The 21,175-nt window shown below is 32.4% G+C and overlaps 1 protein-coding gene across 1 annotated transcript; it reads left to right on the forward strand.

Annotated features, from left to right (window-relative positions):
- The first annotated feature begins 615 nt into the window (after positions 1-615).
- On the forward strand, positions 616-20,481 carry LOC144257212 (UDP-glucuronosyltransferase 2B17-like). Its single transcript, XM_077803199.1, has 6 exons — positions 616-1,360; positions 2,672-2,820; positions 12,330-12,461; positions 14,299-14,386; positions 15,291-15,510; positions 20,170-20,481. Exons 1-6 carry the CDS (start codon positions 637-639, stop codon positions 20,447-20,449), a joined length of 1,593 nt encoding a protein of 530 aa, XP_077659325.1. The 5' UTR covers positions 616-636; the 3' UTR covers positions 20,450-20,481.
- The last annotated feature ends 694 nt before the right edge of the window (positions 20,482-21,175 follow it).

Genomic DNA, 21,175 nt, shown 5'->3' on the forward strand with positions numbered 1-21,175 from the left:
TTTACACTACTGTTAAAAAAATTAACAATAACTCTTAAAAACAGTAAGGTACACTCATTCAAGTATCTGCCTCACTGAAATCATATTTTCAGTAGGGGAGTCCTGTGATTTGAACATAGCTTGTGACCACCCATGTTTGTGTTGAGGTTTGTACAATATTGAGAGGTGTGATTATTTTAGTCAACTTTTTCATCACTGTGACTAAAATTCCTAAGAACAACTTAGAGGAGAAAAAGTTTGTTTGGGGCTTAAGGTTTCAGAGGTCTCAGTCCATTGATGGCTAACTCCATTGCTCTGGGCCTAAGGTGAAGTAGCACATCCTGAGGGAAGTCCCAGCAAAGAAAAACCACTCAGCTCATGTCAGCATCTGGAAGGAGAGAGGGAGAGAGAGAAACAAAGAGAGAGAGGCACCACAGGACAGATGAACCCTTCTAGGGCATACAAAGTTTTATAACCTTGAGGTACTCTACCTTGTGTTTGTTCTCCTAAGTTCAACATGATCAGCCTGTACAATTGTACTTTGAAGTTCAGGAGTTATACTTTAACTTTGGATTGATTTATCCTGAGACATATAAGCCTGAGAAATTGAAGAAAAGAAGAGCTGCTAATGTAAAGGAAGCATTACATTGCACCAATATGTCTGTGAAAAGGAAGTCAGTCCTTCTGCTGATACAACTGATGTGTTACTTTAGCTCTGGAAGCTGTGGAAAAGTGCTGGTCTGGCCCACAGAATACAGCCATTGGATCAACATAAAGACAATCCTGGATGAACTTCTCCAGAGAGGTCATGAGGTGACTGTTCTGACATCAACAGCTTCCATTCTTATTAATCCCAACACAACATCTGCTATTAATTTTGAAGTTTACCCTGCACCATCAAGTGAACAACATTTGGAAGAATTTTTCTCCAATTGGATCCATGAATGGATTTATGATGCTCCAAAAAATGACTTTTGGGGATTTCATCTATTACCGCAAAAACTTTTCAAGGAATATTCTGATACAATTGAACAACTCTGCAGAAATGTAATTTTAAACAAGAAAATTATGATGAAACTACATGAGTCAAAATTTGATGTGGTTCTTGCAGATGCAGTTGGTCCCTGTGGTGAGCTGCTGGCTGAGCTACTTAAAGTACCATTTGTATACACTCTCCGCTGTACTCCTGGCTATACATATGAAAAGTACAGTGGTGGACTTACATTCCCTCCTTCCTATGTGCCCATTGTTATGTCTCAATTAAGTGCTCAAATGACATTCATGGATCGGATTAAAAACATAATGTATATGCTTTATTTTGATTTTTGGTTCCAAACATTTGATGTGAAGAAATGGAATCAGTTTTACAGTGAAGTTCTAGGTAAGGTGTTTCTTTGATTAGTACTGTGAAACCTAAATTTCCTGTGACTTTGAACCTGATCTTGCATGAATATAAAGTCAGAAGAATTTTCTTTTCTGTAAGTAAAAGAATGGAATGAAAATATAAGATGAACAAATAGTTTCACCAATAAAAAAGGGCAGTTATATTATAGGGCCAATTAGAAACCAGTAGCAATTACTTACTCAAAATGTTTCAGGAAATAATAACCTGCAAATTTAATCATGGAAGATTTCTCTGAGCAATTACATATGCATTTTACTATTGTTTTCATCTTTAAGGACACTCATTATTAATCTCACTAAATGTTTTAATGATGATAGGTATAGAGATTAATAACATACACATGTATTACTAGCACAACCATGTATGTACCATGGAGGAAATTGTTTACTTTTGAATAGCTTTGTTTCCTCAGTTAGAAATTAAAAAAATATATTTATTTGCATTCCTGTGAAGATTACTTCACCATTACCAGTGTCTCTATCTCAGGCACAGAAAGTTATACATTGTGATACCTTATATTTCATATTCCTTGATAAAAACAAACTAATCATGTTTTAAGCCCTAAAACCTTGGTGTAGAGTAAAACCACACCTTATTAGTCTATATTTTTTAAACTGCATATACCATTTAAGACGATATGAACTAAATTAAGCATGAGAACCAATCTCTATTTTAATATTTGTGTAAACTTTCTGGCTGTAACTTTCAAAAATGTATATTTTTTACAAAGTGAATACTATTAATCTCTCAATATGAGGCAAATGCAGTAGAGGTCATTAGGAATTCAGGCATACTCAGTGAATCACTACAGTTCACTTGAAGAATGAAGGATAAAGGGAATGGTTTGCTCAATTGTAAAAACTGACTGACTACTCCTAGAAAAGATATGTCTACATTTATGGGAGCCCTGATTGTTCATGGATCTCACAAAAATTCTAAAAAATTAGGTTTCTTTTGTTGTTTTAGAGAAAAAATAAAATGCATTTTTACTTCTAATGAGGCTTAGGTTAAAAATTTAATTGTGATTGTAAATATACTAATTAAATACTAGAAAGTACCCACACAACTAGTTTATGTATGTATTAACACATATAAAATGCATTAAATATATTATGCAAAAATGTGCTCTAAAAAACATACCCATTGTAGTATGCAAACACACGAACACACACATACACAAGTGCATTTGAACATCTTGCCTACACAAATCCAACTCATTTCAAGGCAATATATCAAGCATTCAAGGTGCATGTCTCTCATTTTCTTTTCATCTCTTTCTTCATTCAGGGAGACCCACTACAATATATGAGACAATGGGGAAAGCTGATTTTTGGCTCATTCGAACCTATTGGGATTTAGAATTTCCTCGTCCATTCTTACCAAATTTTGACTTTGTTGGAGGACTCCACTGTAAACCTGCCAAACCCCTCCCTAAGGTGAATCTTCTCCTGTTTTCTTTGTTCTGTTAATTAACATTTTTGGTAGAAATGACTCTGCATTTTTAATTCAGAGTGTTTAACTCAGTGATATGAAAAGCAAGATAAAGAGTTCTGCAAATTATAGAACCAGGCATTTCTATGCCATCACATGTAATGGCGTTTCATTATTGTCATAGAAGAAAGTAGGATATTGGGTATCCTTTGAGAATAATCAGTAAAAATGTCATTCATTATGTAATAAATAATAAAGAATCAATAATTTATTCTAATAAATACAAAGAATATTTATTAAGTGGCTGTCATATACCAGAGATAAGTGTTGGATATAGAGAGTTATAAAGTTGACACAGTTTCTGCATCAACCAGATCTTATATTCCGTCTGGGTACAGAGACTGTAACAAGTAATAAATTTGTGTGTGTTATCATAAGGAAATTATACAATACTAATGAAACCTAAACCAAAGATCATTTAAAAAAATCCTAAAAGTCTCGATAACAAAGGTGAATACTAAAGAATTCACAGGATAGGAAAAGGGGTTGAGGGGGAGAGGAAGACACAAAAGGAAAGAACATACAATAGTAAGGGAAACTCCCAAGAACTTCAAGAGTAGTTCAGCAGGAGAAGGCCCAGCAAAGAGCAGATTTTGCTAGAGAGGTAAGTGAAAGCCAGATAATTAGTAGGAGTTTAAAATATCTGTGAAGTACATTGGGTAGCCAATGAAAAGAGTTAAGCATAAGAGAAATGTGAATAAAGTTTCCATTTTGAAAAATTTCAAAATGCAGTCACCAAGCAGGATTTTAGAGGGAAAGACAATGCAGAGGAACCACTCAGAAAGTTGTTGCAAGACTGCAGATAACAAATGATGTAAACATGGATGAGGTTGTTCTTACATGTGACTGTGCTTATTTATCTATTAATATTCAAACTTCATATTGTGTAACCTGGAAAAAGTAGATAATACTGATACACAATATCCTTGGTACAAACATAGGATCCATAGCAATATTCGCTATTGTAATTATTCCTTTTTTGTTTCTATAAAACTATTTTTTCTTCTGAAAAACTGAACATTGTTATCTACTTTTGAAGACCCTAACTATACCAAAAAGGTTGGAATAACCCTTAGAAATAGTAGTATTTGGGTATTTTTACATTTAATTCATTTTAGCATCCCCTAAACACTGTTGTGTACATGATTTGGATCATATTCAAATTGAGAGATAGAAACTCACAATATGGCTGATACAAACTACCATAGATTTTCTCTTGTAATTGTAGACCGCCCAGGTATAGTATGATAGCTCTATTACCAATAATATTAATTAGGTAATATGTGCCAGGCACAGTGGATACAATTTCATATATAACAGAAAGTAGAAACTAGGTAAATCAATACTGTATTTTCAACCAAAGACCTACAGAATAGATAATCCATCAATTTGCTTAAAGGTAAATGTCTGAGTTTTGGCAATCAAATGATTAAGTGGAATTGCTGAAATTATATTGTAAGTGTTCAAGTTCTTCACAACCTTTTAGCTTTAAAGTAATTGCTTTTCTCAGTGATATAAATGTGTGGCCTCTACTTGTCTTCACTCCAGCATTTGAACAAACTCACCTGAGAACTCAGACTATTACATCTTAGACCATGATAGGGATGTTTAGCTTGAGAGAGCTTTCTGCCATATGCCAACCTTAGAGGACACCTCAGGAAAACTACCTTGGAAAAGTTAAGTCTCAACATCACAGCACAGCTTCCCAACAGAATGAACATAGGAAATATATACTGCAAACATAATGATTACCTAAGTTTTCTTGTCATTTATTTTTGACCACAGCCCTTTAGTTTACAATTACAAAATCATTCTGTCAACAAATAGGATAATATTTCATAGGAGGAAACAGAAGGGTCTAAAACATTTTAAATAAATACCATGCTTAGAAGAAAACATTACTTGCCATACTGTTATGTGATCTCTTAAGCATTTCTTTTTCCCTACCTTCTTAAAGGCACCAACATATTGAGATCTTATCTCAAGCCTTGTATTCAATAGAATTATTTTGTTGTTTGTGATAAGTTCCATACAATATAAACAGAAAACAAAAGTTAGTGAAAGTTCTGACTAAAAACTGAGACAGAGTTATTGTAAATTTTAAGCCATTAACCTCTGATCTTCAGAGATTTCCCCATTCACAGTAGGAGAAAGAGACCTTGTCAATAAAAGGGGAAAGGCAGCAGAAGAGGAGGAGGAGGAAGAGAAGGTAGATAGCAGTGTGATCATGATAAGGAATAATAGTAGCTGGTTTTATTTAATAGAATAAACAAGATTAGAATACAGGCCAGTATTAGAAACACTGTCTGATGGATCTTTATTATATAAAGTAATGCTCCCCCAAATTACTTACTTTTCCATTAATAATTATATTCTCAGACAATTTCAGTATTGTTTAAATACAGAAATTTGTCAAAATGACAAAGATTCAAATGTATCAATACTCAACAATGCAAATACCCTGGATTTCACAGTATACCAATTGTAATTATACAAACAAAAAATCAAATGAATGTAATCTGTGTTTATGGTAGTTACTTATAGAATACATATTGCAAAAAAATGTCTTAACATTAATTAATTAACACATTATGTGATGTCATAGTTTGAGTAATGATTTTAAAACTTATTCTGGTACATACCACACCATCAGAATCACTTTATTTACTTACATGTTTATTTTTATCTCTCTTTTTGTACTATGGATTGAAATCATGTGCACTCAACTACTGAGACATATCCCCAGCCCTATTTTACATTTTATTGAGAGACATTATCTCACTGAATTGATTAGTGCTGTGCTTCTCTGTTGCTGAGGCTGGTTTTGAACTGGAGATCCTCCTGTCTTAACCTCCTGACCTGCTGGGATTACTGGTGTATACCAACTTGCCCAGTACAATTACTTTAAAAATAAATGCTTAACTACATTAAGTCATCACACAAGTTTAGTTGGAGACTAAAAGGCAAAATACTGATTATAATAATATCATTATTTTTGTGAGAAGAAAAGATTCAGAAAAGAATTTTGATCTTCCATTTACATTATATATGTGCATGTATCTACTCATGTACTTACATGAACAGAAAAAAAAAGACCACAATAAAAAATTCAAATTTTGTACCAACAGTATCTCTAAATAAACCAAAAATTATTTTGGCAAATTTACTTAAACCGTTACATACTTTTAGCATGCTCTTCCAAATTTTTGCATGATTAATGGTTTTTTCCTTTAAAAATAATGTTGCAGAAAGACTGGGACCTGTCTATGTCAGAGATTAATTGGTTTAAAAAAGGGTATATTTATAAAACAGTAATAGTGAGAAAATGTTTGTACAATATGAGATGAAGAACATTTTGAGCAGGGAGAAAATATATTGAATATATTCCTACAATTTGCTCTAGGTTACTGGAATCACAAAATAACTGGATGTGTCACAAGTTCCTAGGAGTAGTGCAATGTCTCCTATATGTGAATGAGCTACTCAACAAGTTGGCCTGTTCTATTAAATGGCCAGAGGAAGTCCCACTGTGGTGCAAGAGCTCCATGGTTCATAATAGGTGAAAAATAAGGGTTCTTTACAGCCACTGATGCACACTTCATTCTCATACAACTTCAATATCATTACAAATTTCAGGGAAAAAGAGGAGACATATAAATAACCCAAAGATATGATTACTCAAGTACATGTATCATTCCAATGCAGTGAAAATGCTGATTTGGGATCAGCATAGTTCTGGACATGTATAGGATTATTAGGATCCATTGAATTATGTAAAAGAAATTCCAAACCATAATATTAATCTTCTGAATGCTAGTGTTTGTTAATCTCCAGTTTTTATGAGCTATTATAGAGGAAAACTTAGGAAACTCTCAAAATTATAAAGTCAGGAATGAAACACTGTAGACATAGGAAACAAAAAAAATGTACAAAAATCCTGTGCACAGGTTACTTTACTTCTGGGCTCACAAGGACAGAAATAAGTACTAATAATTCCAAACTAAAAAATCATCCAGATTAAAATCCTGGAATAAAATCAAGTGAAGTACTATAACAATAAGAATTATAACCAAGTACTAACTATAGAGTTTAAGAAAAAAAATTAACATTAGTAATGAATAAAATTTTGTATTAAGAGTCTACATATAATAATTTCTAACATCATTTCTTGAATTACTATTTAATAGCTCTATGTCATTTCTTTTTTTTTTAAAGAGAGAGTGAGAGAGGAGAGAGAGAGAGAGAGAGAGAATTTTTAATATTTATTTTTTAGTTCTCCAGCGGACACAACATCTTTGTTGGTATGTGGTGCTGAGGATCAAACCCGAGTCGCACGCATGTCAGGCGAGCACGCTACCACTTGAGCCATATCCCCAGCCCAATGTCATTTCTTACATACACACACACACACACACACACACACTCACACACACTTATTTCTACAAGTAAGCCTAATTTTGCCTTCTGTGTCATAACACACATCTCTTTCCAAAGAAAGTGAGTGACTGGATCAATTTAAAAATATCCATAACTCTCAAATTCTAATAATACATGCTTTTCTCTTCTTAGTTTACATACAAATAATTTCTCTGCTTTTCCTACATTTTTATTAGTTCATTTCATTGTACATAATGATGAGATCTGATGTTACATATTTATACATATACACAATATAACAGTATAATTTGACCAATAAAACTTCCCAGGAATTTCCCTTCCCTTCCCACCTCTCTCCCATTGGTTCCTTTCTCCACTGATCTCCCTTTGATTTCCATGAGATCCACCCTTATTTTTTCCATTTTTCCTCTCTAGCTTACAAACATGAGAGAATATATACAACCTATGACTTTCTGAGTTTGATTTATTCAATGTAATAGACTCTGATTCCATTCATATTTTTTGTAAAATGACATAATTTTATTTGTTATTTTGGCTGAATAAAACTTCATTGTGTATATATATTACATTTTCTTTATTCAGTCATATATTGGCAAATACCTAGGCTTTTTCCATGTGTATTATGAGTTGTTTTGCTATAAAATGTGTATGCATGTATCACTGTTATAAGATGACTTTATTTCTTTAGGATAAATACTGAGAAATGGTATACCTGGGTGATATGATATTTACATGCTTACTCTTTTGAAAACTATAAATACTGATTTCCATAGTGGTTGTACTCATTTACAATTCCTCCAATGGTGTAAATTTTTTTTTCTCCATATCCTCTCCATCATTTATTATTCTTTTTATTCTCGATGACTACTCTTCTGACTGGTGAAAGATAAAATCTCAGTGTAGTTTACAATTCCCTTGTTTCTAATGATGTTGAACATTTTTTGTGTTTATATTTTTGTTGCCTATTTATATTTATTCTTCTGAGAAGCATCTTTAAATTCATTTTCTCTTTGATTATTTGGGTTGTTTGATTTTTTTGGTGTAAAGATTTTGGAATTCTTTATGTATTCTAAATATTAATCATTTTGCCAGAAGGTTTTTTGCAAAGATTTTCTTCCATTTCATAAGTTCTCTTCTTCACAATTCTAAATGTTTTCTTTGCTGTTCAGAACTTTTTAATTTGATGCCTTCCAATTTATCTACTCTTGGAATTATTTCCTGACCTTCAGGGGTTCTATTTGAGAAAATTATTGCCTGTACCTATATGCTGGAGTGTTAACCCTACATTTTCTCCTAGGAGTTGTATAGTATTGGTTCTAATTTCTAGGTTTTTGACCCATTTTGAGTTGATTTTTGTGCAGGGTAAGAGACAAGAGTATAGTTTTATTTTTCTGCAGTTTTCCCAGCATGATTTATTTAAAAGCCAATCTTTTCTCCAATGTGTTTTTGGCATGTGTGTGGTTTTCTCTGTGTTTTCCATTCTATACTACTGGTCAATATGTCTGTTTTCATGTCAGTACCATGCATTTTTTTGTTACCATAGCTCTGTAGTATAATTTGACATCAGATATTTTGATGCCTCCAGCATTAATTTTTGGGTTTAGAATTGCTTTGACTATTAAGGGTCTTTTATTCTTCCAGATGAATTTTAGGATTATCTTTTCTAGTTCTGTAAAGAATGTCATTGATATTTTCATTAGGATTACATTGAACCTGTATATTGCTTTGGATAGTTGATGATTTTAATAACATTAATTCTACCTATCCATGAACATGGAGGGTCTTTTCATCTTATTTTATGTCTTCTATAATTTCAATCTTCAATTTTAGAGGTCTTTTAACTCTTTTGTTAGTTTTATTCCTAGGTATTTGTTGTTGTTGTTATTGTTGTTGTTTGTTGTTTGTTTTGAGGCTATTGTGAATAAAATAATTCTCGTGATTTTTTTTCTACAGATTCATTGTTGGTATATAAGAAAGCTATAGATTTTTGTATGTTGATTTTGTACTCAGCTACTTTGTCAAATTTGTTTATTAGCAATATCAGTCTTTTGGTGGAGTCATTTGGCTCTTCTCTATATAGGATCATATCATCTACAAACTAATAATTTGAATTATTTGTTTCCTGTTTTCTCACTTATATTTATTTATCTTTCCTTGTTGCTATTCTACTGGTTTTGGAATAGGTGTGTTCTTCTTTTTCAAGAGCCTTGAAATGAAAAATTAGGTTTTTATATGGGATCTTTATGATTTTATTATACAGGAACTCATAGCTATAAACTTTTGTCTTAGAAATTCCTTCATTCTGCCCCAAAGGTTGTATTACTATTCTCATTTGAGTTTAAGAATTTTTAAATTTCTCCCTTAATTTCTTCTATAATTCATTTTTATACAATAGAGATTGTCCAATCTCCATATGTTCATATAGATTTTGTATGGTTCTGTCATGTTGATTTCTGATTTCATCCAATTATGATCTGGTAGAATATAATAAGTAACACCACTTGTTTTTTATTTGATGAGAGTTGTTTTGTGGCCTTAAATAGTCTATTTTGGAGAAGGTTTTCTTGAGGTGCTGAGAAGAAAGTGTATTCAGATGCTGTTGAATGAAATGCTCTATGGATATCTGTAAGTTCATTTGATTTATAATATTTTTCAGGTCCAAAGAATCCTTATTGATTCTATATCTGGATGACCTATCAAAAGATGAGAGAATTGTGTTGAAATTACCAAGAATTATTTTATTCTGGTCTATCTGATGTTTCAATTTGACTAGTGTCTGTTATGTAATTATTTGGATCCATGTTTATGACTTAAATATTTATAATTGTTATATCTTCTTGTAGGATTATTTATTTTACCAGTATGAAGTGACCAGCTTTGTCTCTTCTGATTAATTTTGGTTTGAAGTCTGTTTTTCAGATATAAAAGTAGATAATCTTGCTTATTTTTTATTCCATTTGTATTATGTATCAATTTTTATCTTGTTGCATTCAGCTATGCCTGTCTTTACCTGTAAGGTGTGTCTTTTATGAACAACATATCATTGGATTTTGTTTTATGATCCATTCTCCCAGACTATATACATATAATAATTAAAGAATTGAGATGATTTATTTTCAATGTCATTACAAAGAGATGTTTATTAATTCCTGTCATTTTGATTCATTTATATTTAATGTGGTCCTATTTCTCATTTGTTTAGCTACTCTTCCAATAAGATTTGTTCATTTTTGAACTTCAGGGTTTTTTTTTATTTCTTCTATATGGACTCTTTTGTTAAATAATTATTACCATCATGGTTGCTTATTTTATTTACTTTATTACTGTCTAAATATTCAAAGCTGGCCACTTTTTCTTTTATATTTGATGTTCTGTTTTCAGTATTGTCTACTGTACTATAAAGATTTTAAAATGACCTTTTATTTGATTTATTTTATCTTTGACTTTCAAGATTTATGTTTGGTTCTTTTTCAATATTTATATCTTGTTGAATTTTTCATTTATATTCTGTAATGATTTTTTTAATTCATTCAATTGTTTTCCTATGTTCTCTTGGAATTCATTGATCATTTTTATAATTCATTGATCATTTTAAAATATGATAATTTCATTCATTATATTTTATAATAATTTACTTTTTGAATTGTTTACCTGATTTTTTAAAAAAATTTCAATATCTTTGGCATCAGTTTTGGAAAATTAGGAACTTTTAAGTGATTCCATGGTACCTTATTTTAACATAATTCTTATACTCTTTGTTGGATTTTATGCATATGTTAGGAGGGATTTCTCTTCCATGCTTTTAAAAAAATAGCTTCAGATGGACACAATAACTTTATTTTATTTATTTTTTTATGGTAATATGAATCAAACCCAGTGCCTCATGTGTGCTAGGCAAGCACTCTATCACTGAGTCACAAAACCAGCCCTCTTCTACTTTTTTAAGGCATAATATTTACTTTCCAAAGTGTCCTGGAGTGATCTAGATTAAGACTCCTTATAAGTATGATATTCACAACTTTTGAATTAATTCCATAATTCCTGTGCAGTGGATTTCCATAGGTGGAAACCATGAACTCATCCTCAGCTATTTCTATTTGAGGCCTTATCATTAGTTTGAGATTTATATCTACTATTCTCTGTATTAAAGTATAGTTAGTGATTGAATGCCATTAATTTTCATGTGGAGCAAGATAAACTATATTCTGTTTGAATTTATTGCAGCTTATCTCTGTAGGGAGTCTGAATCTCAGAAGCCTCCTAAGAATTATACTCATTTCACAGAGGAACTCATTTCCGCACACTCTGCTGTTCACCTGCACATTTTTCCTAGGCTCAGTTCCTTAGTATTTCGCTAAGTACCTGTTCAGATTCTCACTCACTTCAGGTGGTCACAAGAGCCACCAGCTCAAAAGAAAAGCAAGTTGTGCTGCCCCTTTGATTTTCTGACTTGAATCCCCTGGAGTAAAATCTTATCTATGCCTGTTTCACTCCCATTTAGCTAGGTACACTCTAGGCCACACAGTAGGCAGTACAGCAGTGTTTGCTCAGATCTCTCAGTTCTGGTAACAGACACAGGAGCAAGGCCACCTCAAGATGAATCCACCTTGTCTCTCCCCAGGCAGTAAATACATAGCAATTTTCAATCACAAATGTTCAGTGGAGCCTCTGGATCAGCTAAGTTCATGTTGTTTCTCTGATCTCAGGTTTCTTTCATACTAAATATGTCCACTCTGATTCTCTCTTCATTTTTCATTTCTCTGTGGTAGACAGCACCATTACTACTGCTGTAGCTGCTCGCACAAATAGTTTGGTATCAATGTAGTCTTCTTTGTTTAATGAACCCAAACTTCTGAGTTTCTGAGACACTCTCACTGTCCAGTATTGAATTTTAGTGAAATCTTTCTTTCACCCACCTCACTAAGAAGCAGTATTCTCACTGCTTATATTTTGATCCTTGGAGCAACTAGGAAGGCAGCCTTCCTCTAATCTGACATCTTGTATCCCCTCCCTCTTCATTTTTTTTTTTTTGATGGAGCAAATGTTTCATTCACAGGAAATGGAAGAATTTGTACAGAGTTCTGGAGAAAATGGTATTGTGGTATTTTCTCTGGGGTCGATGGTTGCTAACATGCCAGAAGAGAAAGCCAATATAATTGCATTTGCCCTTGCACAGATTCCACAAAAGGTAAGCAAAAGTGCCCTCCTAGTGGCCAAATGTATAAAAAGTCTGTTAAACTTTATAAAGGGTTTGCTTAATGAAGCATCCTTTGTGAAACATAACCTATTGTGATATCTCTAATTCATCTCAAAAATCATGTTTTAAACAGAAATATGTGTGGTTATTCTAAACAGTAGAGAGTGTTTAATATTAATATGTTAAAATTAACATTGTGATAATAAAAAATATATTTTACATGTCCATTGTGATATTTTAATTGTAAGGGTATCACAGACATTTACACAGGTACCACATTCTTCTCTGTTACTTCTTCCTTTTCATTGCAGGATCCCTGAGAGCACTGTATAGACAGCAAATGTTATCAGAAAGGTATAAAAAGTTAACTCATAACTGGACCACCATAATAATGCTAAGCAGGTATTGAAGAAGGCTGAATTTTATCATGATTTTAGTTATCCCATGCAATCCCTTACTCCTTGGTTACCCTCATTTAAGAATAGTATTCTTGCCATAATATTCTACTTCATCTTTGGCCAAGAAAAATGAAGTCTGCTAAATATGGACTGAATTTCTGAAACTGTAAGCCCAAAATATGTCTCCTCCCCATTAAAAAAAGTATAAATTTACTTAAGAAACTGTTCCTGGAGTTTTGAGGAGAAAGGCTATCCAAACCATTGGGCCACATTCCCACTCAGTCACATGTATTTATAGATAAAGAAAAAAACAATTTGCACTAGTGGACAAGATCCTGACAATGTCTGACAATTAGAGAAAGTGTAGAGATTAGTTCTGCCTTTGAAGTGGACCCAGTGCATTATAAAATGTACCCCAAAGGACTTTGCTTCTAAAAAATCAGACTAATACCTTTTAAGAAGAAAGAAGAGAGTATAAGTAAGAGTCAAGCAGAAGCAAGCCTGGCATGGGCTGAAATTCAAAAGTTCCCACCTCCACAAAATGCTTTAATACCAAATTTCTAAAATAATCACTCTTGTAGTCTTTGAGTGTTTTCCATCTGCTTTGCACTTTCCTATCTGATATAGGCTTTTCCTAATTGCCCAATTACTTTTCCTTCTGTAGACCTAAATTTACTTTGCTGCTCCCATTGCATTTAGAAGATAAGCACTTAGAAATTATACTCCAGTTCATGAAGATTGCTTTTAATTTCCAGAGTCAGCTCCTTATTTTGTTCCTAGACATAAAAATATCTTGGATATATATATAATACTACCACCAAGATTTGTACTGCATCATTGAATGATAACACACAGTTTTAAAACATTTAGCAATCTTACAATTTTGAACTTTATTTCAGTATCCATGTAATTATTTGTAAGTTGCAAATAATTTCTTCCTTTTAATACTTAAAGAATTTCCAAATTCACCAATATTAATAGAAGTGTGGGTCAAGGTCCGTAAGTACCAATAAAAAATTTCTTATAGGTAGTGTTTAATAAATTGAAGTCTAAAACAAGTTACGTGTAATTCTTAGTTAGTATTCATTTATTTCTAATAGTAGCTGACTGCATTGGTTTGCTTTTGTGTACTAAAAACAATGCAAACTGATATAAGCATCTTAAACAATATATGTACTGTCTAACCTATGTCACTCACAAGAAATAAACATTATGATATTAAGTTGGAAAATGAAATCTAGGATAAAATGCATAAAACAAATAATTATGGATTTTTAGTTTGTATTTTTGTAATTCTCATTACATAAAATTGTACTTATTTCCGTCTGTGTTAAATGTTGAACTAGACAATCTCTTAAATTTTTAGTATGCAAACATGCTATAACATTAAACTTTAAATCATAGAATAAGGCATATTCTTTACCAAACAGGTCATCTGGAGATATCAAGGCAAGAAGCCAGATAAATTAGGACCCAACACTCGAATATACAACTGGATACCCCAGAATGACCTTCTTGGTAAGACTCTGAGATAAGTCCTAAAAGCATGAGTACCATCAATCTGGATGCTAAAAATTCAACAGGAAACATTTTATTCAATACTTGTTACTTAAAAAAAAAATCAAACACAATGTTCAACTTCTTTTTAATTATTCTCCAGGCCCAGGGGTGGTTTGAAAAAAAAAAAAAAAAAAACAAAGCAAAAATCTGTAATTTTAATGTACACCATCATTATATACAGAATCCAAGTTATCTTTATTTCTTGTGCATTTACCTCTGCAAGAATTTATCACTCAGTTCCTGGATTGTCTCTCTGTGTTTTTGTATGTCTTTCACTTATTGTTTCTTCTCCTGCAGGTGTGTTTCAAATACCTTTCAAGATGGCAACCAGGATTTTTTTTTTTATGAACAGTGACTCTTTATTTTCCTGGAAATTAATGCACAATCTTCATTATGAAGTGCAAGCACATTTTGTAATGAAACGTAGTCTCTCTTTTCTCTGAATTCAGTACCATCACCATCCTATTCCCTGCTGCTTTTGACATGCTACATAGCAAACTTAGTGACTTCAGTTTTTTAATGAGATAATATGCTAACATGTTCTTCATGACCTTATTTTCTATAAGTGCATGTTGATTCTTTCACTAAAAAATATTCTATTTTTTCTACCTATTAATGTTGTATTCAATATTCAAGTCTCAACTTATGTACCCTCTCTTTCATGTAGTTTTCGGTTAGCACTCTAGTGGACTTAGGTGCTTGTTCCTCTGTGATATGAAAAAAATAATTAATGCAGGGTCATGTTTACAATAATTTGTCACCTAAAATACACTCTGATCCCTTTAATGCCTTATAATACACATTTCTCCTTTTCTTTCTAAGATTTAAATTAATAATTTTTCTGGCATTAAATCAATCCTAGGTCATCCAAAAACAAAAGCTTTTATAACTCATGGTGGAGCCAATGGTGTTTATGAGGGGATTTACCATGGGATCCCTATGGTGGGCATTCCTTTGTTTGCGGATCAACCTGATAACATTGCTTATGTGAAGGCCAAGGGAGCAGCTATTCGATTGGAATACAGAACACTGTCAACTGCAGATCTTCTCAAGGCCTTGAGGATGGTCATTAATGACCCTTTGTGAGTACAACAAATTTGACATTGGGTACTATTCATAGAAGAATTGTCTTTTCATCAATGAGTATAAATTGCAGCACATTTTCAGGAGGGTAATTTTTTAATTAATTAATTTATATATGACAGTGGAATTCATTACAATTCTTATTACACATATAGAGCACAACTTTTTATATCTCTGGTTGTATACATAGTGTATTTACACCAATTCATGTCTTCATACCTGTACTTTGGATAATAATGATCATCACAATCCCCCATCATGAATAACCCCATGCCCCCTCCCTTCCCCTCCAACCATTGCCCTATCTAGTGTTCATCTATTCTGCCCATGCTCTTGCTCCCTATCCCATAATAAATCAGCCCTCTTATATCAAAGAAAACATTCAGCATTTGGTATTTTAATTGGCAAACTTTCCTTAGCATTATCTTCTCTAACTCCTTCCATTTAACTGCAAATGTCATAATTTTATTCTCTTTTATTGCTGAGTAATATTCCATTGTGTATATATGTCACACTTTTTATCCTTTCATCTATAGAAGGGCATCTAGGTTGGTTCCACAGTGTAGCTATTGGGAATTGTGCTGCTATAAACCTTGATGTGGCTGTGGAGGAGGGTAATTTTGAAAAAATCTAAAGATTCAACCCATATTAAATCTATTTTCAATCAGTTTAACCATTACTGTTTCAGAGTTGTATACAACTTCAAATATCATAAGAATTTCAAAATTGCATTGATCTTGTAGATTACATAGGAAAATGATTACTGCACCATTTCTACACATACATAAATTATTTGCCATATATAGCCATTTGTAATGAGGATTTAATTTTTAAATATGACAGGAACTACACAAGAAAAGATAAACTTATAGAGATATGACAGTATCTTAAATCAATACCTAAAATTTCTGCAACCATAAATTATTTTACTCAAAAATTATTTCATAAGTATCAATATTTTCACAGATTTCAATGGTGTATAACACACAATATACCATTTATATCTGAATTAAAAAGTGTGAATAAAATTCAAATACATTTGATGTTTCCATAGTTATTAAACTCTTAAATATTGTAATTTTTGGAAATTTCATCACATCAAAAGAAATGTGACAATGCATTGAAGTCATTTCTTATTACCTCCTAGACTAGGAAAACTCCATTTATTTTTTGTTTCTATAGATCATCCTATTCTAAATATTTCACATAAAAAGATAATAAAATTATTGTCTTTTTCAATGGTTTCTTTCACTAGTGCTGTTAGTTTCATCATGCTTTCCCAAGGGTCAGTCTTTATTGTTTTTTATTGTTGAATAACATTGTGTGGTTGGAAATATTCAAAGTAATTTATCAATTCATCAGTTTATAAAGGTTTCTGTTTCCAATTTTGATTATTATGAATAACGTACACAATTTGTATGAAAATAAGTATTTGTGTCTTCTGGTAATTTCTAGTTATAGAACTGTTAGGCCATATAATAATTTTTATGTATTCAGATCTGCCAAACTATTTTCCAAAGTAGTTGCAAAAATTTTTACAGCATACAAGCAATATAAGAGAGTTCCAATTTCTCCATATCATTGTTAGCATTTATTATCACCTTTTCTTTTATTGTAGTCATCCTAATGAATAGGATTGTAGCTCACTGTGGTCTTGACTTGCATTCCATGATAGCTAAAGAGCATCATTTTATGTGCTTTTTGGTCATTCACATACCTTCATGAGAGAAATGTCAGTTCCAACCCTTTGCTCATTTTTAACCAGGTTATTTATGTTTTAATTATTGATTTTAATATTTCTCCATGTTTTATGGACATAAGACTCATCAGATATTTGATTTTCAAATATCTTTCTAACATTCCATATGTTTGATTTTTTTAACTTTGTGATAATCTTAGAAGCACAACAAAATTTTCTTCATGATATTTCATAAAAAAAACTTCAATAATTACCCTTTTCCATACCGCAAAATGAAATTATATGGAGTATATATTTTCTAGGTATAATGACTATCTTCAATTCAACTCTCATTTCTCTTAATGATGGAATTATTGCTTAAGGAAGGTATCACTTAAAGGACAAATTCAAAACTACATTTCCAAGAAAAAATAGTAGCACAATAAATAATAAAAATACTCTGAGAGAATAAAGAATGGAAAAACGAGACATAAAATGATATATAAATGGAAAAAATACAGATTAAAACATCAGACTTAAATATGAATGTATCAGTTTTACATTATGTCCTAAAAGACTTTTCATTACCCTAACAATCTCTCCTCCTTCTTCCCTGTTCCCTTTCTTCTTGTATAATAGTCTTCCTATTACTTTTATATCACCTACCCTGCCAGATTCCACATGTGAGGGGAAACATGCAATATTTTGTATTTCTGATTTTTACTTATTTCACTTATTACTGAAATGTGTAATTCCATTTTGTGTTCATTCTTGTACAGGGTCAGAGTTAGGGATCAAGCTACAATCTTCTACATATGGCTATCCAGTTTCACCAGCACCATATTTAGAAAAGGCTCTCTTTTCTCCAATGTGCATTTTTGGCACCTTTCTCAAGAATCAGATGGTTCATGACTTTCCATCTTCCAGTATCTTCTTCCTTCAATATTCTGTAAATTTCATTGTAGAAAACTTACACTTCCTTTATTACATATATTCCTAGTGATTTTTCTTTGAAGGTATTGTTAAAAAATATTTTTCTGATTTCTTTCTCACTGAGTTTGCTGTTGATATATTTACAAAGCTATTTTGTTTTGTGTGGCGATTTGTATATTGTCACTTTTCTGAGTTTATATTTCATTATCAGATTTAAGTCTTCTAATGGATTCTTAACAATCTTCTAAGTGGCAGAACATATGACCTGCAAATCCTGTATCATGATCCAATTAGTGGGCACATTGGTGTCCTTACTTCACCATCCCTGCAAGTTAATTGTGATATTTCCTGGTGATCACTTAGGATATGGTGTGTTTTTCTTGTACTTTGGGGCTTATTATAGAAAATGTAATGTATTTTATATTAATAGGAAATACATTTAAAACACCATAAAATAATAGAAGAAATACCTAGGGCTACTATTCTAATAAGACCAAGAAAAGTACCTCTGAGGAGTGACTTGTTGGCCAAGAACTTAGCCATGAGAAATAAGCAAGAGTTATGGTGTTGCATGAAAGGATACTCAAGGAAAAGCCAGACGAGATTAAGAGTATGAAGGTGCCAAGGGGAGAACACATTTGGTGACACTGGAGAACAGAGAGAACACACATGTGCTCAAAACCACTAAACACTAGGAATGGATCTACAATATAATTCACGTATCCCATTTCTCAGTATATATTCAAAAGATCTAAAATCAGTATACTATAGGAATTCAACTACATTGATGTTTATAGTAGCACAGTTCACTGTAGCCAAGCTATGAAAACAATGTAGGTTCCCTTCAACAGAGGAATGAATAAAGAAATTGTAGTGTATACACATAATGGATTATTGGTCCTAAAAAATGAAATTATTCACTTTCCAGTAGATACATAGAACTGGAGACTATCATGCTAAGTGAAATAAGACAGGCTCAAAAAGTCAAACGTCAAAAGTTTTCTCTTATATGTGCAAGATAATCCAAAATAGTGGGGTGCAAGAAAGGATAAAAAAAGAGAGAATTTTATCAAAAGAGAGGAAAGATCGATAGAGTGAACAAAGAAGATTGAGGAAAAATAAGGAGGAACAAGAAAAGGGAAGAAGAGTAAAAAAAAATATCTGGCTAAAGTTCATGTGTACATTTTTGGATATATCACAGTGAATTCCAATATTATTTATACACAAAAAACACGAATTAAAAAAAGTATATATAAATTGCAGAAAGATCAGTAGAGCAGAGAGATTGAAGCAAGGGTAGGGAGGGTATGGGAAGAGAGGAGTGCTAGAGGCTAAATTAGAGCAAATTATATTCCTTGCTTTTGTGATTACGTTAAAATGTGTCCTAGTGTTACATATAACTAAAAAAAAGTCAATTCAAATAAAATTTAAAAAAACACATGTGTCTAGACAGAATGAGGGAGGAAAAATAATATCAGAAATCATGGCAAGTGTCTAACCCATCAGAATCCACAAGTACAAGAAGAGATTTGTATTTTATTCTACTTATGATGAGAAGTCACATGAACATTTTGAGCAGGATACTTCATAATTAGATGTGTACGTTTTAATAATACCAGCTTGGCTACTGAGTGGAAAGTACAGTAGAGGGTAGAAAAGAAAAGGAAAAACAGAGAGAATAGTTAGGAAGCACTGCACACCATGATATGATTCTTCTTTAAAAGCTTCAAGGTGATCTCTTGCAAATTATATGCCTTCTCTCTCACTTATTGGATTCAGAATGGTTCATATCTCTTTCCTTTCATGAAAAGAATTTGACTCACCTTCTTGAAATTCCATGGGCACTTTTGAAATATTTTACATCAGAACATAAGTTAAAATCAGACATTATATGGTGACAAAAGAAAAAAACAAATCATATGCAGGGCAAGTCTCTGATAATTATTTGAAATCATCCATATGGCACTTGTGGAAAACTTTCATTGACTTCATGTGCTTAGACAGATTAACTTATTTCAATGTTGATCCTTTTATGTTTCACCTTTAGATATAAAGAGAATGCTATGAAGTTATCAAGAATTCAGCATGATCAGCCAGTGAAGCCTCTGGACCGAGCTGTCTTCTGGATTGAGTTTGTCATGCGCCACAAAGGAGCTAAACACCTCCGGGTGGCTGCCCATGACCTCTCCTGGTTCCAGTACTACTCTTTGGATGTGCTTGGGTTCCTGCTTGCCTGTGTGGCAACTGTGATGTTCATCATCACTAAATGCTGTCTGTTTTGTTGCAAGATGTTTTCTAAAACTGGAAAGAAGAAAAAAAGGGAGTAAATTTATCTAGGCCTGGCTCCTCCCATTGCTCCCATTAGAGGAGGCTATATGGCCAGGTTCCTATCTATCCTAACAACTTTTCACAAATCACTTTGTCAAGTAAAATTTTGTCTCCATGAAATTCACTCCCTGTGTAAGAGACAGAAATATTTCAGTTCAAGGAAAAGTTATTTGAGAAAATAAAATTAAACCATATGGGTTTATATTGCCATTTGATTCTGTTTTGTAGCTTTTACCCCTTTGAACACAGAGTTCACCAATTAGAGTGTTGTGATTTGCCTTTCCATTGGTTTCCAGGAAACTGGAAGTGATGCTTACTTTTCATTGTACATTCATCCCCAGCATCCCTCTTTCTTGAAAGATGAAGGAAACAAAGTCATTTGTCAGTGGCTTTAGAAATGTAGTGATGCCTACCTGCTTTCTCTTATCAAATAGAAGTATGTGGGAAATATTTAGTTTCATGAGCTCATTCCCTTTTGCTCTTTGCCCTTTAAAAATGTTCACCTAGATGTTCTCATTTTTATTCCTTTTTTGGGTGGATATATAAAATATCAGTTTTTTTGATTTTTGATTGACCAGAGCAGATGGATCTGACTCTAACAAAGAAATAGCCTGCATTTGCTTTAGTTATACCAGTATAGACAAAAGGGGTTCAGTAGGTGTAAGATTTCAGTGTAGCAGGGGATCCTGTGGTAAACAGGTTGTTTCATGCTTAGCAGGTCACGG

The sequence above is a fragment of the Urocitellus parryii genome, chromosome 10 (genome assembly GCF_045843805.1).
Source record: "Urocitellus parryii isolate mUroPar1 chromosome 10, mUroPar1.hap1, whole genome shotgun sequence".
Classification (NCBI taxonomy): Eukaryota; Metazoa; Chordata; class Mammalia; order Rodentia; family Sciuridae; genus Urocitellus; species Urocitellus parryii.

Excerpts from the sequence above, each read along its gene's own strand:
- LOC144257212 (XM_077803199.1), top strand. The coding sequence starts at position 637 with ATGTCTGTGAAAAGGAAGTCAGTCCTTCTGCTGATACAACTGATGTGT. Across the intron at positions 14,387-15,290 it reads ACCCCAGAATGACCTTCTTG|GTCATCCAAAAACAAAAGCT; the intron begins GTAAGACTCTGA and ends AATCAATCCTAG. Across the intron at positions 15,511-20,169 it reads ATGGTCATTAATGACCCTTT|ATATAAAGAGAATGCTATGA; the intron begins GTGAGTACAACA and ends TTTCACCTTTAG.